At 44.0% G+C, this 22,250-nt stretch overlaps 1 protein-coding gene across 4 annotated transcripts in view; it reads right to left on the bottom strand.

Annotated features, from left to right (window-relative positions):
• ESR1 (estrogen receptor 1) overlaps nt 1-22,250 on the bottom strand; it is a 290,562-nt gene that overhangs the window by 19,993 nt on the left and 248,319 nt on the right. For all 4 annotated transcript variants that reach the window (XM_068232004.1, XM_068232006.1, XM_068232005.1 and 1 more), the window contains 2 exons: nt 21,189-21,327; nt 5,210-5,343 (listed from right to left, as the gene is read on the bottom strand). In XM_068232004.1, coding sequence (XP_068088105.1) covers nt 5,210-5,343; nt 21,189-21,327 — 273 coding nt within the window. The remainder of the gene's footprint in view (nt 1-5,209; nt 5,344-21,188; nt 21,328-22,250) is intronic.

The raw sequence follows: 22,250 nt of genomic DNA, 5'->3' as shown, positions 1-22,250 counted from the left end.
AATTTTGAAAATGTTTACATAAACATCGGATAACAAGAAGGAAGGAAGGTAAAGCTCATATAATACAGAACTTTGTACACAGGGTGATCATGAATAACAGAGTGATCATATAACTTGAAAATAACAAATGCTTCTGTTCCTAAATTGCCCAAAGTACTTATACGGACGGGGAAAACACACTATACAAAGGGTAATGGGGAGGGGTTCGGTCTAGGTCAACAAGCCTGGTGGGGGTCGAGGAGGGTGTATAGGGAAATTGTGACTGTAAGGGGGTAAGTGTACCTCAGGATTATACCAACTATCTGGGGTATGCCATGGTAGTGCAGGAGGTATAGGTACCAGCCTGGAGGTGGAAGGGGGGAGGGGGGGGGGCCGGTGTAGGTGGAAGCCTAGGAGGTCAGCTCAGGCTGTGAGCGAGCCCCCTGCTATTCAAAAGTGAAGCGAGCTAGGGGTAGGAATGCGACAGAGGAGAGGAGAAGTAGAAGGAAGAAGAGGAGGGAGAGAAGTGGAGAGGAAAAAAGAAAAGATAGAAAAGAAGAAGGGGTCCACCTCATAGCCTGGTTATTAGTGTTTCCTCCATGTTTGGGTGTTCCAGTTGGATCCAAGGTTCCCATATTTTCTCGAAGGATTTATGGGTGTCCCGGAGTATACTTGTGAGTTTTTCATTGACCATATAGGAGTTCATTCTGGCCTTAACTTTCTCAAAGCTAACAGAAGGTTTCTTCTAGCTATTTGCTATGGTCATTGTAGGCGCCGAGAAAACTAAGGAGGCTAATTTGTTTTGTTTGGCGGTCAATATCTCTATTTTTGCATGTAATAGGGCATGCCAAGGATTTTTAGGGATTGTCTTATGGAACAAAGTGGACAACAGCTTAACCAGTTCGCATTCAGTCGTTTTTCGCTTCATGCATCCGAACAATGTTCACCTCCCATTCATTAGCCTATAACTTTATTACTACTTATCACAATGAACTGATCTATATCTTGTTTTTTCCGCCACCAATTAGGCTTTCTTTGGGGGGTACATTTTACTAAGAGCCACTTTACTGTAAATGCATTTTAAAAGGAAGAATAAGAAGAAAACGGAAACAAATCATTATTTCTCACTTTTCGGCAATTATAGTTTTAAAATAATACATGCCTCCATAATTAAAACCCACGTATTGTATATGCCCATTTCTCCTGGTTATTACACCATTTAAATTATGTCCCTATCACAATGTATGGCGACAATATTTTATTTGGAAATAAAAGTGCATTTTTTCCGTTTTGCATTCATCACTATTTACAAGCTTATAATAAAAAAAAAAAAGAAATATTTCATCTTTACATAGATATTTAAAAAGTTTAGACCCTTAGGTAAATATTTGTGTTTTTTTTTTTTTTTTTATTGTAATGTTTTTTTTTTTTTTTAATTAAACATTTTATGTGGGTATTTTTGGGAGGGTGGGATTGAAATTGTATTTTTTTTGTAAATATATGTGTATTTTTATTTTTATTTAACATTTAGATGTAGTTTACTTTTTGGCCACAAGATGGCAGCCATGAGTTGTTTACAGTGACGTCACTCTAAGCGTACCACGTACGCTTAGAGCGACATAGGAAGCAGAAAAAGCGTAGCTTCCGAGAGAAGCTGTCGCTTTTTCTGCGGGGGAGAGGAATCAGTGATCGGGCACCGTTGCCCGATTCACTGATTCACTGGCTAACAAACCGCCGGCCGGGAGCGCGCGTGCACGCGCGCGATCGGCCGCGTGGACGCGCAGGAGCGCACATGGCTTCCTGGACGTGAGTTTCACGTCCAGGAATGGCAAATAGTTAAAGACACAGCTCCAAAATCTGATAAGGCGAGGGCAGCACCACCAAATGTGCATCATGTCCCCTTTCATTCTACATCCCCGAAAACAAAAGCGATTGGCTGAGGGGAATACCTTAGCTATTCTAGCTGGGACCAGGTACCACCTAGTCAGAACTTTATATGCCGATTCTATCGTGTGCAGGTTATTGGAGCATTTGGATATTCTTCCCCAGATGTCCAACCAATCCTCTCTATCTTTGGTTTCTGCTAAGTTGGATTCCCATCTTGATGCATATATATGCTAAATAGGGGTTCGGGGGCGAGTTACAAAGGCATAAACAGAGGAAATGAGGCCTCTCGAATTGGGGCGACGGAGGCAGATGTTCTCGAAGGGGGTAAGATTAAGCAGGAGATCTCTATCCTTTATAAGTGTGGTGATCCAGTGTCGCAATTGGAGGTAACGGAAGAACTCCGTTTTATGGATTTGTTTTGTTTCCTGGAGTTTGGACTACGAGCAAACGCCTCTAGGGGTAAGGAGATGGTCTACGTGGGTTAGGCCATGATCCGACCACCAGGAAAATGATGCCGGACTGTCCAGGCCAGGACGGAAAAGGGGGTTTCCCGTGAGGGGTGCTAGTGGCAGATGGGGGGATTGTAGATTGGCCGAATAGCGTATGGAATCCCAGACTTGGACATTGTGTTTCAAAGGGGGGCTCATGGTTGGGGTCCTTAGTTTAAAGGGGAGCCAAAGTAGGGTGCTAGGTAGGAGGGGTGCACACTCAGGGATTTCCAGGAATACCCACAAGGGGGTGTCCTGGGACTGAAAGAGCCGAGTGAGTTGGCTGATAACAGCTGCTTTGTAGTAAGAGCTAATGTGTGGGACACTGAGGCCACCATCCAGTCTATGAGCAAACATGGTTGATTTACGAACTCGGGGACCTTTACGGCCCCAGATAAAGGTCATAATTCTGCTCTGAAATATACGTAAATAGTGATCGGGGACTTTAACTGGAAGGATTCGGAAAAAATATAAGAGTTTGGGTAAGTATGTCATTCTGATTGAATTGATTTTACCCATCCAGGAAAGGGGGTGGGTAGACCAGTTAGTGGTTAAGGCCGACAGGGATTTGAGGAGTGGGGGGTAATTGGCTGCGAAAAGAGAGGAGTATGAGGGCGTTAGAGTAATACCCAAATAAGGAAGTGTTTGCACCCACTGAAAAGGGCTTGTCTCTTTAAGGGTGTAAAACATTTTTTTATATATCTCTTTGTGTATTATTTCGTTCTCAGAAATAGTCAGAATTGTTCTTGGTAAATAACAAATCACTAGCTAGCTAACTCTAACACACAATTACTCAATGCCCTAGTTTATGAGCTTTGCTGTCTTCGGCATCAATAATTTGCATTGAAATGAAACAAATCTGATTGGCTGTGGCTCCCCCCCCTTTTCTGAATTTAAACCCCAGTCACCCAATGACCAACTATACCAGGTTTGAGGCTTGTGCCATTGACAGTGCAAGAATGGCAGAAATCCAATATTCCCCTTAAAATAAATAGGTGAATTTTGATTGGCTTTTTTAGGCTCCACCCACTTGAATAGTAATCCCAATCACCCAGTGACCAACTGTGCAAAGTTTGAGAACCCTACCATTAACAGAATAAGAATAGCTGCAGTTTAAGTGTAGAAAGGGTAATGTATGAGGGTCATCCAGAAAGGAACAGCTGTCTGCTTTTATCAGACAAACAAGGTATCCTCTCAGTGTAACTTAACTTACATCTGTCAGGCTAACCTCTTTTCACCCTGCACCACTTGTCACAGGACTGCAGAACACCGGCAACTGTTTGTTAAGCAACATTAACATCAAGCCCCCCCCCCAATTCCTTTAACCCATAGGCAAGGAGTCTACTACAACAAAAGGATTGAAAAGATTGTAAAAAGATATGATAAAGAGCCTGCACGAAGCCTGTGCTAAACTGTGGGTTTCCTGATGAAACTATTAGAAAAACTAATGCTTATCTTGTAAAATCTTGTGAACAGTGATTTCACTTCTTGCAGGGATGCAACTTCCAAATATTCAATTTTATTGATCAGTAAAAAATGCTGAAATACTCAATACAGTTTCCCTGCAGGGTCTCTGCATCCAGCAATGCCCTGCAGTTTGAATTAAAGGACTCCTTAAGCAATAGGGATATGGAGCCTGCCATATTTAGTTCCTTTTAAACAACAATCCTTCTGATTTTTCAAGTATGTAGCAAATCCAGTCAAACATCAGTCAACCATCTGATCTGGATGCTTGTTCGAGGGCTATGGCTATAAGTATTAGGGGCAGAGGATCAGCAGTACAGCCAAGCAATTTGCATTGTTTAAAAGGAAATAAATATGGCAGCCTCCATATCTTTCTCACTTCAGATATACTTTAAATGCAAATAATTGGCTGCCATTGAGGGCAAGTTGGAAACAAACTGGCCCCAGCTGTTCTTGTACTTCCCGAAGCCATTGTGACTGTTATGGCTATTCCTACTTGGCGTCTATGCGGACTGCGTAGCTGCGGCCATCTGTGGCGGCCATTTTGAGGGGTGAATTCCAACCCGACCCATTCAGAGGGGTCGGGACCTGACCGAGGGGGGAGGGGGTCTATTCTACCGGGGGGCAAGGCGGAATGAATGGGAGGGTGTGAAAGGCGTCCTCCATACATCCAGAATTTAAAAAGGTATTTAACTTTTTTAAGCATTTTGAGCTCGTAAGTCCTTTAAGCAAAATTATGCTAATTGAAAGAGGTGACCTCAAATTATAAAACTGGTAAGGGTAAATTCTAGCTCATACTTTTGTTTAGTAGTATGAGAAAATCTGTTACGTTTTTATAATTGTACAGTATATGCTGACGTTCGGGAGATTTCCCCTTCCTTCCGATCCTCATAATGGGCATCACCAGGAAAGAAGAGAGTATTTTTTCTAGAAGCAGGAGTGAAACAGAATTAAGAGTGTGTGTGGTTTGTGTCCCTGGCTGTGAAAGTTGGGTAGCACAGAGGCAAGAGTGGATAGTATTCTTGCCTTGCAATACTAGAGTATTAGGTTCAAATGTGAAATGTGGGTTGGGACACTATCTTGGAGGAGCTTGCATGTTCCCATGCATGTGCAGGTTTCCTTTGGGCAGTTCAGTTTTCTTCTACAGCCCTCAAAATTGTACATAGCTCCTGTTCAATAATATTTTGTCTTTCACAAAAGGTGTTTTGTATTTAAATACTCAATATAACTTTAATAATACTTCTTTGCTACTTTTTAGTACTCTTTCACTTTTTCAAAGTGTTGAACAGCTATTTTGGAGTTAAGAAACGCAGAAGAAAATTTAATTTATCAGGGGCTATGGTATCTAATTATATTTAATATGCTGCATTATTTGAACCTGTGATCCTTACCAGAGTTTAAAAGAATGATCGACTTCAAACAAATGAACTCTTCACCACGCAGTCTCATCATTCGGAAACGTGCGGCTGTAGTGACCAACATATCAAAAATCTCCACCAACCCTTCTACACAGCGTCCCTGGTTCCTGCATAAATAGAAAATGCACAATAAAGAGTGATTTCTGATTATGTAAAGGTACATAGACATGTTTAAATCCAAGTACATTGCTTATAGTTGGCAGACAAAAAAAAAAGTAAAGCGAGGTGAACACCAAACCATGTATAAAACATGTAAAAAAAATGTTGTACCTTGCCATGGGATGAAAAGGGCATTTGCCAGTATTTCTAAAGGCACAATGTTTATGAAATGTGGAAAGGAGGAGGGACCAGGGAAAAAGAGGGGAATAGGGGGAACAGGGCACCCATTTCTATGTTCCTGAGGAAGGGTAGTTACCATTAAAATCCCATTTGAGGTTTCATTTTACTAGATCAAAAATAGACTTGGCGCATCCTATTTTTTGAAAAGTTAAGTGCATGATTGTAAGATAAAATGGATAACTTTGGTCCCCACTCATAGACTACCTATATGGACAGGAGAGGGGCTTCTGCATCTAAGTCCTATAACCAAGCACTGCACATTCAAGAAATACTTTTGAGAGCTTTGGCTTGCATATCAGTAAAACTTTCTAAATAGGTTACGCAAAACCATAGACACTCTATGTTGTAATTACATAAGGTTATAAACCCTCATCCATGCTACACACTCTCTACTTTTTTATCTTATGATACTGAAGTGCAAAATCCATTGACTCCCCTTGCCTAGAAAAGGGGACTGCTTAGCCTGAGACAGAGGCGTAGGGAGGTGGGGGCAGGATGGGACATCTGCCCCTCCCCCCCTCACAGCATCTGGGGGGGCGCTTTGGCAGTGAAGTCTTCTAGCCAATGTTTTGTTACCTCCTATCATAGCCAGGGCTATGGATAAACAGTAGCTGCAGATGATGGAACTCTGCTGCCCCAACCCCCTGTCTCTCTGACTGTGTCTCACACTCACAGCCCCCGTCTCGCTGCTCTGCCGCGCGAGAATTAAAAATACAGGAGTAGGAGAGCTTCTGCTGACTGGCATGGATCAGAGAGCGGCGGCCCCAGGTAATGACAGAGAGGGGCGGCAGAAGAGGTGTAAGTCCAGGCGCCACTCTCTACTGCGTGACACGTTGGGACGCAGCCTGCAGCTTCTGTGCAAGTCAGTGAGAGCGGTGTATGAGAGCAGCCCCGCCCCCCTTCTTCTCCGTCCTGGCGTTAGGCTGTGATGTGTTCTGCATGGGAGATCAGAGAAGGGAGACAGGCTGTAGTGCATTTCAGCCTTCCCTTTTATCTCCCTACAGGCTGTAGTGCATTTCAGCCTTCCCTTTCATCTGCCTACCCCCCTTCACTCAGAGCAGCACTGATAAGTACCTTGACTTGCTGAAATTAGACTTCAGGGTCCTAATGCTGCCATGCAACTTTCTAGTAAGTACTTAGACAGCAATATGTGTTTCACTGCCAAGTTGCCTAGAAGGTGTTGTTATTTAGTATTTATATAGCGCCAGCATCTTCTGCAGCGCTGTACTGCGAGTATATTGTCTTGTCATTTAACTCTCCCTCAGAGGAGCTCACAATCTAATCCCTACCATAGTTATATATATATCTATGTATGTATTGTGTAGTGTATGTATTATAGTCACGGGCCAATTTAGAGGGAAGCCATTAACTTATCTGTATGGTTTTGGGGTGTGAGAAAAAACTTGAGTGCCCAGAGGAAACCCACACAGGCACGGGGAGAACATACAGACTCCTAGAGTTGGGCCGAACGGTTCGCCTGCGAACGGTTCCATGCGAACTTCAGTGGTTCGCGTTCGCGTCCCGCAGGCGAACTTTTGCGGAAGTTCGGTTCGCCCCATAATGCACCATGAGGGTCAACTTTGACCCTCTACATCACAGTCAGCAGGCCCAGTGTAGCCAATTAGGCTACACTAGCCCCTGGAGCCACTCCCCCCCTTATAAAAGGCAGGCAGCGGCGGCCATTACACTCACTCGTGTGCCTGCGTTAGTGAGAGTAGGGCGAGCTGCTGCAGACTGTCTCTCATAGGGAAAGATTAGTTAGGCTTAGCTTGTTCCTGGCTGCATACCTGTTCTGTTCAGTGAACCTGCCACTGCATACCTGTTCTGTGAACCCACCACTGCATACCTGTACTGTGAACCCACCACTGCATACCTTTTCTGTGAACCCACCACTGCATAACTGTTCAGTGAACCTGCCACTGCATACCTGTTCTGTGAACCCACCACTGCATACCTGTTCTGAGAACCCACCACTGCATACCTGTTCTGTGAACCCACCACTGCATACCTGTACTGTGAACCCACCACTGCATACCTGTTCTGTGTACCCACCACTGCATACCTGTTCTGTGAACCCAGCACTGCATACCTGTTCTGTGAACCCACCACTGCATACCTGTTCAGTGAACCCGCCACTGTATTCCTGTTCAGTGAACCTGCCACTGCCGTCACTACACAAACAGCTGTTTGCGGTGCGTTACACGGTGAGTTTGGTGTGTCAGTGTGAAGCAGTACCTTAATTACACTACCTGATTGATGTATACACATGCAAGATGTTTTAAAGCACTTTAGGCCTGTCATTTAGCATTCAATGTGATTTCTGCCCTTAAAACGCTGCTTTGCGTCAAATCCAGATTTTTCCCGGGGACTTTTGGCGTGTATCCCACTCCGCCATGCCCCCCTCCAGGTGTTAGACCCCTTGAAAAATCTTTTCCATCACTTTTGTGGCCAGTATAATTTTTTTTTTTCAAAGTTCGCATCCTCATTGAAGTCTATTGCGGTTCGTGAACTTTAACGCAAACCGAACCTTCCGCGGAAGTTCGCGAACCCGGTTCGCGAACCTAAAATCGGAGGTTCGGCCCAACTCTACAGACTCCTTGCAGATGCTGACCTGGCTGGGATTCCAACTGGGAACCAAGCGCTGCAAGGTGAGAGCGCTAACTACTAAACCACCATGATTTACTAACCTTAAGTGAGGAAAATAAATGTATTATTACTTACCTGGGGCTTCATTCAGCCTCCTGTAGTCCTTCAGGTCACTTGCTGTCCTCTCAGTCTGCCCATGCGCTGTCCCAGTCACGTGTCTCCTCAAATCACTCTCCTGTGGTTGAGAGCGTTTTCTGCATGCGCAGTTGCAAGTTTTACAAAATGCGGATGCACAAAACTCTGCCGGCCACAGGAGCTCGATCAAGGAGATGCATGCAGCCAGGACAAGACTAACAAAAAGGCTATCATTCATAAAGCATTCCCGCATGCGCTAATGCTGAAAACAGCTGACTTTACCGAGCACTTAGCAAAGTGTCCATTCATAAAAACTGTTACTGCATGAAAAGCTGACATTCCCGAGCAGAGCGATAAATTACCGCCTTGTGCGGTGATTATCTCAACACATGTCACTAAATGTCAATTCATAAAGATTAGAGCAGGCGGTATCAGGGTCGGAGAATATAGCTTGCTTTGAAGAGGTGATAAGCTTGCAGATAACAGCAAAGTTAATGGAGACAGATCTCCCAGGCAGCAGCAGTGAGAGCAGAACAAAAAAGGCTGCAGAAAGAAAGCCTACATGTGCAACATTTCTTGAAGTTCTTCTAAGCTGTGGCAATTAAACAGATTGTTTAGAAAGACGAATAGACAGATTCAGAGAAGATTCAGGGTAAACAGAGGCAATTTTTAAAAAATGCACATCTAAAGGGTAGCTGGGGCTGCCTCTTTTATTGTAAGGCTGACTCTGCACGGAGAAAATGTATCAACTCAGGCAGCTTCTCATGTTACGCTAGCCTACCGCCGGGCCTAGTTCGGGAAATCACCGCACTGCTATCGCAACTGTAAACATTTTTATGAATAGGCACACAGAAGTCTAAAATACCGAATGCGATATTTTCCCACACGGATTTTTTTTACCAAACACACTTTTATGAATGATAGCCAAAGAATGCAATTGTGGTAAAACTAATACTGCATCTCTTTTCATAGTTATTTGGGTTAAAAAAAGACATATGTCCATCGAGTTCAACCAGAACTTTCCTTCTCTCTCTCTTGTTGTTTTCCTTTCTCTTCACTTTCCTCCCACTCACTTTTCTTTTCCCACTATTTCCTTTCCTTCTCTTTACCTGTCCTTTCCTCTTCTTCCCACTCTCTCTTCCCTCCCATCTTCTTCTCACAATTAAATCACCCTAATCTTGTGATCTGTAATCCTAAAGGTAGCCATACATCAGAAGATGGATGGGCAGATCGACCAAGAGACAGATCTCTCTCTTTGATCAAATCTAATTGGAGTGAGATCTGTTGCCTGCCCATACACCACAGGCTGATTCCTGATCCATTTCAGCATGAAATGTCTCGGGAATCAGCCTTAAGATGCTGCATCCGCCGCCTCAGTCCCCGGCACTCTCCCATTGGTGCATGGTGCAGTATACTTTACCTGTCCATGTTCTCTGCTGGCTCTGTCTTCATCTACGCGCCCCACGTGGTTGCCGAGGTATACATGGACGCTTGTGAGACATCATACATGCATCCACATTATGCTGGCAATCATGCCTTGGAGTGCGTGGATGAAGACAGAGCCAGTGGCGGACACAGACAGGTAAAGTATACTGCAACGGGCAGCAACATTTTACAATAGTGGAGACAGCACCGGGGTTCCTTCGCCTTCGTCACTCACTTTCCGCCACACACCCGATCAAGCAAGTCAGCTCTACATCATGTTGCACTGTGCAGGCTTCCCCAAAGGGCGCAAAAAATGTATTTGTCCCCGGTTGCTAAAAACCCTTGCTATGCCTCTGGCCTGAGGAAAGTATATTTTTTTTTTTTTTTGCATGAAACAGCAGGGGTGTCACTATACATCAGCCCTTATGTTCCCTTTATACTTCTTTTAAAGCATGACATTAGGAGCAATATTTTTCTTGATATTTAAGAGCTTGATACTTCTTTTTTAAAGGAGGTGCTGACCCACTTTTGCACTAGAAAATTTGGCAGGTGAAAATTTCCTGACATGAATTAAAGCAACTCCCCTTGCAAATAGGCTGATATTGTACACAAAGGGCTTTTGGTTATGAGACTAGATAGATTTGTATAAATCTTTCGTTCCCTTAAAATAACCCTGTGGAAGATTTTCTAATTTGCTAAATCTTCATCGAATGCTCTTATCAGATTGTAATGTTATGAGTTATTGTAATTTGTCCATTTTACCTGCTTTTTACAAAGTGAAATATCTAGCAATAACTGCTGTTATTTGCTATACTTCTATGCAAGATAACGCAAACCAGTTTGCTTTAAGCTTCAATTTTTTAATTGTTAAGGTCTCATTCCTGAATTGCACCACTGGTGGCCAAGCTAGTTTTTCCTTTTTTCACATGGAAAAAGGAAATACGCAATAAATGCTGAAAGTTCACTAAAGCAAACCTGAACTAAAAATAAATTTACGAGATAATATTGTATGTGTGAAAAAGAAATGGTGAGCATTTAGACATTTCAGCACCCTTTTGTTGTCAGCATTGTTTTTCCACCAAATTAAATTCATTTGCTTCTGTTTGTTTCTCCAGACAGCTCCTCTGTATTTGACTTGCTGCTCGACTGCTTAACCACTTGAGGATCATAGACACCCCCCAGGTTATTTTTTGCAATTCAGTGCTCAGCAGCTTTAATAGCTCGCTGCAGAGCCATACAAATTAGCACACAAATGAATCCCCCCCCCCCTCCTTTCTGTTGGTGGGCTCTGATTGCTGCTGCAGGTCTATTTTATTAATTTTTTGTATTAAAAATTTATATTTTTTATTTATTATTTTTCTCCCCTCCATCACTCCCCCTGCCAGCAAATCCAGGCGATTGCCTCTCAGCTTATGCGTCAGCCTATAAGAGGGAATCACAATCAGAGCTTCTCCAGGGGACAGCCGAGTGACACGGCTGTCCCCAGTACATCGCTGCAGTAGATCGCAGCGCTGTACAATGTAAATAGACGGTGAACAGTCTCCTAGCGGCGATTGCCGCTGGTAGACTGATGGTCTATCATCATCGCTGGTAGACTGATGATGGAGCGGAGCTCCGTCACGCAAGCACGGATGCACATGCATCAGTGCGCGTGATCCCCTGCAATCCCCGCCCACCACTCTTGATGCCTTTCAGCGTTATGTGGTCCTGGGGCTGCCACCTTCCCGACACCTATGGGCATTAGGCAGTCAGGAAGGGGTTAATTTGAATAGAGACAACACTGCTCTCTAAAAGAGGAGCTGTCAGCCATACTATCTCAGAAAAAAAACATATATAAGATAAATACTTGCTTTACTTACATAACATATGTATTGCACTGTCCACTTTTTGATTTTAATGATTCTTCTATAGTAAAAAAAAGAGAAAATCCTTCTTAGGATTTTCTATTGTGACTGTGTCTATATTTAAGCTAATCCTGACATAATTTCCTTCCTTACTCAACGTGTGTATCATTCCCCGCTCTCCTCCCAGTGTTCAGACACTTCCACCCACAAGATACTGAGGAAAAAACACTAAGACAACGGGAGCACAAATGGTGCAGTACGTCACAGGTGAATGAATATGTGAGAAGGTATTTGACAAATTAATACTCACAAAGGTGGGTTGCACAAAGGGGGCAACCGAACACTCACAAAGGTGGGTTGCACAAAGGGGGCATCCGACTACTCACAAAGGTGGGTTGCACAAAGGGGGCAACCGACTACTTCAGGCAGGTGGAGTGACTTTAACCTGGCGGTCGTTCTCTAGAAAAATCTCAAGCACTGTAACCTATGCGAGGTGGCGGAATTCCACCTCAGGTTTGGTGTATGAGAATCCCCTCACCATAGAGCCGGGAGAGTATAGGCAGCAAGGAGGGTGAAGAGGTGCCCAGTGGGCATAAAACACTCTAAAAACACTAAAAATAAAAGGATGAGGTGGCTTACGGGCCCTGAAGGTGGAAACGGGCCCTGAAGGTCAGGTCCGCATGTGTGGGACACATGGTTGCTTTATGGCTATTGCAACCAGTCATTTAAAGGTAACCAACAGTTATGGCCCATACTCACGGGCTACATAAGCGGCCTGTCGCCAACACACGTGAGCGTGTGCGCGACAGGCCGGCGACAGCTCGCCGCCAGGTCCCTCCGCGTACACACGCGGAAGAGGGATCAGCTGTGCGACGGAAGCTGTCGCCGACGTTCCTCCCCCTCGACGGAAGCGCCGTCTATTTTCAATCATGTTGCTGTCGCTAGTCTGCATACTCACGCGGACTAGTGACAGTTACGGCGGAGTTGCGGTGGTAACTGTCGCCAGGTGATTGACCGCGCCAATCGCCTGGCGACATCAGCGACGAGCGACGGTTCGGGGTGCGCACCCGTGCAATGCCTCATACTCGCGGGCGACCTGTCACCGCAACACGCGCGCGCCATGTGTTGCGGCGACAATTGTAGCCCGTGAGTATGGGCCATAACTCTCACATACACTGAAGAACGCAAATGTCGAGCACAGAGCCACAGGCTTCCTGTAGCCCCCAAGAGATTGAAAACATGAATTATAAAAATTAAAAGAGCACAAAGAAGAATACAGATAATGCACAGGCCTATCTCATCATCCATAATGTATTCAACTTTTAAATTTATTTATTGAAACCAGTTTGCTTTAAGCTTCAATTTTTTAATTGTTAAGGTCTCATTCCTGAATTGCACCACTGGTGGCCAAGCTAGTTTTTCCTTTTTTCACATGGAAAAAGGAAATACGCAATAAATGCTGAAAGTTCACTAAAGCAAACCTGAACTAAAAATAAATTTACGAGATAATATTGTATGTGTGAAAAAGAAATGGTGAGCATTTAGACATTTCAGCACCCTTTTGTTGTCAGCATTGTTTTTCCACCAAATTAAATTCATTTGCTTCTGTTTGTTTCTCCAGACAGCTCCTCTGTATTTGACTTGCTGCTCGACTGCTTAACCACTTGAGGATCATAGACACCCCCCAGGTTATTTTTTGCAATTCAGTGCTCAGCAGCTTTAATAGCTCGCTGCAGAGCCATACAAATTAGCACACAAATGAATCCCCCCCCCCCCCTCCTTTCTGTTGGTGGGCTCTGATTGCTGCTGCAGGTCTATTTTATTAATTTTTTGTATTAAAAATTTATATTTTTTATTTATTATTTTTCTCCCCTCCATCACTCCCCCTGCCAGCAAATCCGGGCGATTGCCTCTCAGCTTATGCGTCAGCCTATAAGAGGGAATCACAATCAGAGCTTCTCCAGGGGACAGCCGAGTGACACGGCTGTCCCCAGTACATCGCTGCAGTAGATCGCAGCGCTGTACAATGTAAATAGACGGTGAACAGTCTCCTAGCGGCGATTGCCGCTGGTAGACTGATGGTCTATCATCATCGCTGGTAGACTGATGATGGAGCGGAGCTCCGTCACGCAAGCACGGATGCACATGCATCAGTGCGCGTGATCCCCTGCAATCCCCGCCCACCACTCTTGATGCCTTTCAGCGTTATGTGGTCCTAAGGCTGCCACCTTCCCGACACCTATGGGCATTAGGCAGTCAGGAAGGGGTTAATTTGAATAGAGACAACACTGCTCTCTAAAAGAGGAGCTGTCAGCCATACTATCTCAGAAAAAAAACATATATAAGATAAATACTTGCTTTACTTACATAACATATGTATTGCACTGTCCACTTTTTGATTTTAATGATTCTTCTATAGTAAAAAAAAGAGAAAATCCTTCTTAGGATTTTCTATTGTGACTGTGTCTATATTTAGGCTAATCCTGACATAATTTCCTTCCTTACTCAACGTGTGTATCATTCCCCGCTCTCCTCCCAGTGTTCAGACACTTCCACCCACAAGATACTGAGGAAAAAACACTAAGACAACGGGAGCACAAATGGTGCAGTACGTCACAGGTGAATGAATATGTGAGAAGGTATTTGACAAATTAATACTCACAAAGGTGGGTTGCACAAAGGGGGCAACCGAACACTCACAAAGGTGGGTTGCACAAAGGGGGCATCCGACTACTCACAAAGGTGGGTTGCACAAAGGGGGCAACCGACTACTTCAGGCAGGTGGAGTGACTTTAACCTGGCAGTCGTTCTCTAGAAAAATCTCAAGCACTGTAACCTATGCGAGGTGGCGGAATTCCACCTCAGGTTTGGTGTATGAGAATCCCCTCACCATAGAGCCGGGAGAGTATAGGCAGCAAGGAGGGTGAAGAGGTGCCCAGTGGGCATAAAACACTCTAAAAACACTAAAAATAAAAGGATGAGGTGGCTTACCTCACAGAAGACAATCACTTATGTTGGAATAATTTATTAGAGATAGTAAGCACAGGCAGCGCGTTTCGTGGGATCTAGCCCACTTACTTAGACCAAATAAAGTGCTGCTGTATGTAAAAAGCCGCATATGAGGTTCCCCATATGCGGCTTTTTACATCAGCGCTGCGTAATATGTTGCCATCGCTGCGTAATATGTTGGCGCTTTATAAATACAATAAATAAATAAACTAATAAATACAAAAGTGCATTGCCTCAGCATAAGAAATATTGGCCAATGAGAAAGGAACAGAGGTGTGGGAGGGGAAAACGGTAAGGAAAGAGGCTTCAGCCAATCATTCTGCATTAGTTATTACTTCTTAGTTGCACTCCCATGGCCATGAGCATTCTGTGCCTGTGCAATTACAAGCTTTAATTAACTCCACAGGTGCAGAATGCTCCAGCTATTCGAGCTCAACCAAGGAGGTATGCGGCCAGGGCTGCGCATGCACAGTAATCAGTGACTACTGGGGTTGGCAACGGGAGAGCAGATGGGACTGGACAGACTACAGGGGCTGGAGAAAGCCCCAAGTAAGTATAAATCCTTTTGTTTTATTTGTTGCAGGTTTAAACAATATATGGAAAGTAAATATTAACAAGCTGACACACCATTGCATTCTGGAGGTGTGTTTAGCTTCTGGGACATCCAAGGGATGAGTTGCATATTCAGCAGAGATGCATTGTGGGACACCTCATATACTCACCCCAACCTGAATAATTGCAAATATCTTCTGTTTTAAGTAGGGAAATTTCTGTTGTGTACTTCTGCTAGTGTCTCTTTAACCTCCTTAGCGGTAACCCCGTGTGTGACACGGGGTAAGCCGCCGGAGGGTGCCGCTCAGGCCCTGCTGGGCCGATTTAAATAATTTTTTTTTTGCTGGACGCAGCTAGCACCTTGCTAGCTGCGCCAGCACCCCGATCGCTGCCGCCGCGCCCCCGATTGCCGCTATCCAGTGCGGCGCGCGGCCCCCCCCCCGACCCCTGCGCTGCCTGGCCAATCAGTGCCAGGCAGCGCCAAGGGGTGGATCGGGTCTCCCAATGACGTCCCGACGTCGCTGACGTCATCCCGCCCCGTCGCCATGGCGACGGGGGAAGCCCTCCAGGAAATCCGGAGGCGATCGGCGGGGCTGGGGGGATGCCGCTGAGCAGCGGCTATCATGTAGCGAGCCCTGGGCTCGCTACATGATTTAAAAAAAAAAAATTTAAAAAAAACTGCTGCGCTGCCCCCTGGCGGTATTTTTCATACCGCCAAGGGGGTTAACCTCTTGAGGACCAGTGGTTTATACCCTTCTAGTGACCAGGCAATTTTTTACAATTAGGCACTTCGCCACTTTAACGATTTATTTCTCGGCCATACAGCTTAGCACCCAAATTAATTTTACCTATACTACTTCTACCTAGAGCCTTCTTTTGGTGGTCTCTGATTGCTGCAGCGTTTTTTTATTTATTAATTAAAATCTATTATTTTTTAAATGAAAGCCCCTATTTCTTTTTATTAATCCTCCCCCCCCCCCACACACACACAAATTGGCCCTATACTGCGATCCATACAATACACTTCATGTATGGGATCACGTTGTGAGCCGTTGGGAGGCACAGTTAAGTGACTGGCTGTCCCCTGTACAGTGCTACGCTAGAACGCAGTGCTGTACAAATGTAAATTGCTTTTATTTTTCTTTAATTCAGCCTGCCAGCTCCGATCACGGTTGGCAGGCTGATCACGAATCCCCACTCTGTGTCTCCGCAGGGAACGCGCAGGCGAGCACACGCTCCCTTCTAATCCCACCCACCACACTTTGACGCCAATCAGCGTTGGACGGTCCCCACACTCCACACTCCCACCGCTGACTGGCGCAAGGTGGTCGGGAGCTGGTTAATAAACACAGAAGAATGCAAGCAGCTCAAGAGAGCAATGACTGAAAACAAGTTAACAAGATTCTTCAAGCAGCATAGAAAAAGATTTTTAACAACTAAAGGAAACTGTGGGTTAAAGCGGACCTGAAATCAGGACTTCCTCTCTGCTCTATAAATTATGCAACAGCATAATAACCTTTAAAGAAAAGCATTTCTTTGTTACAGCTGATACACATCCTGCAATAAATCTGCAGTGTTTCTACTTTCTGCTTTCATGGAAGCAGACATATTGCCAATATCTTGTGTTTACCAATTAGGTCTCTGCCATGGCAGACAGCTGATACAGCTGGGGGATCAAATTACAACTTGTGCTTAGTCACAGATGAGGGGTAATTAGACAAATTAAACTCTCTAAATACATATAGGGTGCATTTCTATATGTTTTCCTTCTGTCCTGTGCAAGAGTTCAGGTCCACTTTAAGATAGAGGTCACATAATACAACCAAGATAACTTTGGTTTCTTTTCTGCTTTGGTTCACTCCAAAGACCAATGATTGCCTTTTGCAATACTGGCAGCAGTGAAGGAGTCAGCTGCATTACGCTAGTTACTTCCTGTGATGCAGAATAGCCAATGACAGTGCTCAGGACTGGAGTTCAAGTGATTTCCCCCCATGTCAGAATACAGAAGAGTGGTGAACAGCTTTTGGGCCACTGAGCTGTAAGGTCTGTTACTATGTCCCTCCAACGGATATTGCAGACCAAAGCAAAAATAAATAACATCATATTGCTTAATGAATAATATCTGTTTTTTATTAATGCTGTCAATGAAAAAGACTGCAAACTCTAACTTCATCAACTCATAATTGAAGCAGATGTTTTCAGAATTTTGTGCAAAAAGACACTTGCAAAGTACAGTAAAAATGTCCAAAATGATGTACTTTTCCATAAATACACTCCCTTAATCTGAAATGAAGAACACATCAGTATTTATACTTACCTGGGCCTTCCTCTAGCCCCCAGTAATCTGTCTGGTCCTTCGGACTATGTCTGGTCTCCTCTGTTGAGCCACTGTGAGGCTATGTGTGTTTCTGGCTGCACACACCATTCACACCATTCAATTGCATCTCTCTGGCTGGGAGCATTCTGTGCATAGTTACAGTCCTAAAGAACTGCACATGTACAGAATGCTCCCGACCACGGGACTATGATCGGGGAGTGTGCGTGGTTAGAGCCAAGCATGTGCAGTGACCCGCAACTGGGCCAGTCTGGGAATTTAGGCCGCCAGACTGCGGAACAACGGAGGGGACCGGATGGAAGCCAAGGGACCAGACAGCATAGGAGGAAGCCCCAGGTAAGTATACATCCTGAGGTGTTGTTCTTCTCAGGTTCTCTTTAAACAACAATGTTGAATCTCAAAAAAGGCTACTTTCTTGGTCTTACAAAAAAAGGCTACTTTCAGCACCAGAGCAATTTTATCTGCCCATTCATTTCTCATTAACTTGTATAGACGAATGTTTACACCCCTTGGAGGTGAAGTGGTTAACAATGGCCACAAGTAATAATAAATAGTTCATATGACCTTAGATACTGTATATAGTTTTTCCTTGAGATTGAATTTGCTTTGCATTAGATACATGAGTAATGAGTTTCCCAGATATTTGTATGTCTACCTACACATGTGCCACGGCCCTTCTGTATGAATGATTTACATAACAACTTACACATTATCCAGCTTTTATTTCCCGGCTTAGACGTTGATGTTAGGAGGTGAGAAACATTCTTTTCCCAGTCCAGTAATTGAACATTTAAGAAATCTGTTCAGGCAGGGGGTATTATTTTCTACTCTAAGGTTCATTGTTGTAGTTCACTTACTGTGACCAACTTTTCTCTTATGAAATGTAGATTTTGTACTAATAGACCTCAGTTATTCTAGCAGAAATTAAGTTTATACAGAACCTCACCATGTTTTTCTTACCCCCTTTAAAGAATACATTTACCAGTTGTTACTGCTGGTTACAAAGGAAACATAATACACTAAAAAAGACAGAAATCAAACTAACTAAACATTTAAAAAGTTTAAGATGTCCATGTTTTTACAGCATTGGCTCTGCTGTAAGTTACCCACTTTGTTGAGATGCATTATCATTTATTTTAAAGTTTTGGGGATTTTTTTTTCACTCTTCAGATCTGCGAAAAAAATATTGTGCACATTTAAATATACAGTAATTCTATATATTTACTGGACTTAGACATTTTAAAAGAAAATTAGGTGCCTGCCTGGTTAAAAAAAAAAAGGTAAGAGACATATGTGTTATAAACTGTTCTTATATCACCTTGCTTCGACACCACCGTCTCACAGACTGTGAGATCACTTGACTCTCCACACAGCAAACAGGAGATAGACTTTCTCAGGCTTCTTCAATGTTTACGTTATTTATTCAGGAAACAGGAATACAGAGGTTGCTATATTTATTTTAAACAATACAAGTAGCCTGACTGTCCTGCTGATCTTTGTGGTCAGTAGTGTCTGAATTACATGCCTGGAAGAAGCATGCAGCTAATCTTGTAAATAAGTCAGCCTCCATATGTCTCTTACCTTGAGTTCCCTTTAAAACAGGGGTAGGGAACCTATGGTTTGGGACCCAGTTGGGGCTCTTTTGATAGCTACATCTGGCTCACGGAGAAATCAGTAGGGGTTGATTCACTGCTTAAGCAGCGCAGCTTAGTGTGGCAGAGCAAGTAACATTTTCTGAGTTGCCACACTACTGCTGTAGCATACACTACTAAAACTAACTACCGCTCCAATTGTCCCACCATGGATCCTGTCAGGTCCAGTGACTTTTTTGGACGAGATCACTGCACTTTGATTAGCCCAATAGGCTGCCTGTCACTTGACAGGCAGCCTATTGTGCCAATGTGCTGGGATCTCGTCCTACAAAATGAATCAACCTCCAAGTCAGTTAGCTAATTGTACAAGCTGTTAGTCTGTATTTCTCCTGTCTGGCTCTTGGTGAAATTGCTGATGTTGCTGAAACCCAAGAAAAGCTGAAGACGTGTCTTCACTTCAACTGCTGGAGGATGAACGGTATGCATATCACCATGGCTCCCGGGATGTGAGCCCTCTGCTGCGCATGCACGCTGTGCCAGTTTGACACATATTATATGGCTTTCACATAATTACATTTCAAAATATGTGGTGTTTATGGCTCTCTCAGCCATTAAGGTTCATGACCCCTGCTTTAAAGCAACCCTGAGGTGAAAAAAAAAAAAGATGGAGGAATGCACAAACATTACGCACACCCAGTCTCTATGGGATTGCCAACAGCCAGAAGGGTGGCTAGAAGATGAAGAGGGAATAGTGAGCTCAATGAGGATCCAGGAAGCCTCTGGACCATCCAGAGGCTTCCAACTACTTGGTTAAGTACCTAAGTCCTGCTGGGTGGGCCAATGCTTCTCACCCTATACACACAAGCATTTAAAGAACAGCAGAACAGCTATCAAGGAAACTGTAAGCCCCACATACCTATAGAGCTTTTATCCAGCAACAATAAAATGCTTTCCAGAGGTCTCTCAGCACAGTGTGTGTGAAAAAAAATAGCTTTGTTTATACCAGCTGAATGTAGCAAATATGTGTTGGCATCGGGGAGAGGGGGAGGCAGAGCTGAACTGTAACCTGGCTGTAAACTGTTTACTTTACACTGTGTAGCAAACCAGTGTGTGGCTAGCACCAATGGTGGGCCAAGGAAAGGTTGCGATGTGCGTTAGACTTCAGCCACCTGTGCACCTCAGATGACTCCTCCAACAGTATTGCAGTGAGTCAGCACCGTCTTCAATATAAAAAGCTCTTTTATTAAAGTATCAAAAGATCATAAAAACAGGATGCACCAGCAATCAGCGACAGCTCCGCTGTTTCGGGCTACTTTACCTGCATTGGAACCGGATTGTCTCTTGGTTACTTTGGATGTTGAAAGCCTCTACACCTCCATCCCACATGATGGAGGTGTAGAGGCTGTGGAATGGTTTTTGATGGTATAGTCTGATTTGACTACCACACAGAGAAAATTTGTGATCTCTCTTTTACAGATTGTATTGAAGGAGAACTACTTTTTATTTTATTTCCACATCAATGACGTAAGACGATAGAGGACGCCGCCTAGTGTGCGGGGAGGTGACATAGTAAAGTCACATGACTGTGTCGACTATCGCAAGTACACTAGGGGGGCGGCACAGGGATACCTTGCCGCCTCTACAGCACTCGCTGTAATGGCATAATATAGTCACGTGTACTGTGATGATTACCGCAAGTGCATTATGAGGTGGCGCAAGGACACTTAACCGCCTCTACACTGTACACTACAATGCCAAGCCAGGTTTCCACAGAGCTATATTGACGAACACCGTACACTATGATGACACTTTGATCACGTGTCCGCGGGTGTTCATAAGCGCTGATCGAACGGATCCGATGGCTGAGTCTTCGGCCAGTCAGGGCCAGTCGGCAAGCGCAGTGCGCTCCCTCCGTACTGTGCAGGTGGATGCATAAAGCAGGCGCCGGCGAGATGGAGAGAGTCCCTGCGGATGCGTACAACTGGGTGCGTCCGGCGGAAGTGATGGGACCCAGTACTGGCGATAGAGGCAATGTAGGACAGCGGCGTGGGAGCGATCCATGCTGATGGGGCTGCAGGAAGCTATTCATCAATGCCTGTTCATATTATATTTATTTCTACTAAAATAAAACTTACCGGTCAAGTAGGAGATTAGGTGCAAATGAAAGTTTTCCTGGAAATTCCACAGAGCGCCAGATTAAACCCACCATGAGGATTTCTAGCCAAGCACATTCCAAGAGGTGCACCTGGTCATGCAGAGTCAAGTCCACAAAACCTGCAGCAAAATTGAAAAAGTAATTAGTGAGTTTCTTTCCTGTCCAGACTTAAACTACAGTTTACATTGTATTACAGATGACATGATAACATACATAAGCTATCACGGTACTGTAAACCAGCAATGCTGGATGTTACGGCACTGGTTACGTGAATTTTGTAATAATGTCTGTTTTAGGCCTCTTGCACACTGCATGCATTTCAGATTCCGATTCCGCTTTTTAATCTGTTTTTACATCCGATTCCGATTCAGATTTTTAATCTTAACTGCATGCTGCGTTTTTTGATCCGTTTTTCTGTTGAATGTATTCAAGGAAAATCGGAAACGGAATCGGAATCGGAATCGGAAACGGAATCGGAATCGGAAAACGGATTTGCAGTGTGCAGGGAGCCTTAAGTTGACAGAGTTGTACTCTACACATGATTTTATGATTATAATTATGCTTTTTTATAAAGAAAACATACAGCACTTAATAAGGGTGTAGTTTACAAGGTGAACAATGACAAAAATCATGAAAAATTATGAGGTGATTACAGTCTAAAGATTACCATACACTATTAGACATATTATTGACCTTTTTCCTTGCTAAAAAATAGTACACATGGCTCTGTAAAATATTCCCAGCAGCCCATAAACATAAGGCATCAACTAAATATAGCCATATCCCGCCAGCACCTAAGCCGATCCCACCAGAACCACCTACTTCAGATGCAATGTGCCACAGATCGCAGGAAACAAACTGTGACCACATCTCCATCTCTGAACCTTAGAGAATACTGACTATAAGACAACTGTTTACCCCATTTTTCTTATTGAAATTCAGGTTTTTTTTTTTGGGGGGGGGGGGGCAAATAGTCATGCAAGTTCAGTAGTAGTTCTTAGTGAATGATAAAGGAACAGTGGAGGTAGGATAGGCAGTTTGG

Source organism: Hyperolius riggenbachi, chromosome 4 (assembly GCF_040937935.1).
Source record: "Hyperolius riggenbachi isolate aHypRig1 chromosome 4, aHypRig1.pri, whole genome shotgun sequence".
Classification (NCBI taxonomy): domain Eukaryota; kingdom Metazoa; phylum Chordata; class Amphibia; order Anura; family Hyperoliidae; genus Hyperolius; species Hyperolius riggenbachi.
This window is presented reverse-complemented; position numbering and strand designations above follow the sequence as displayed.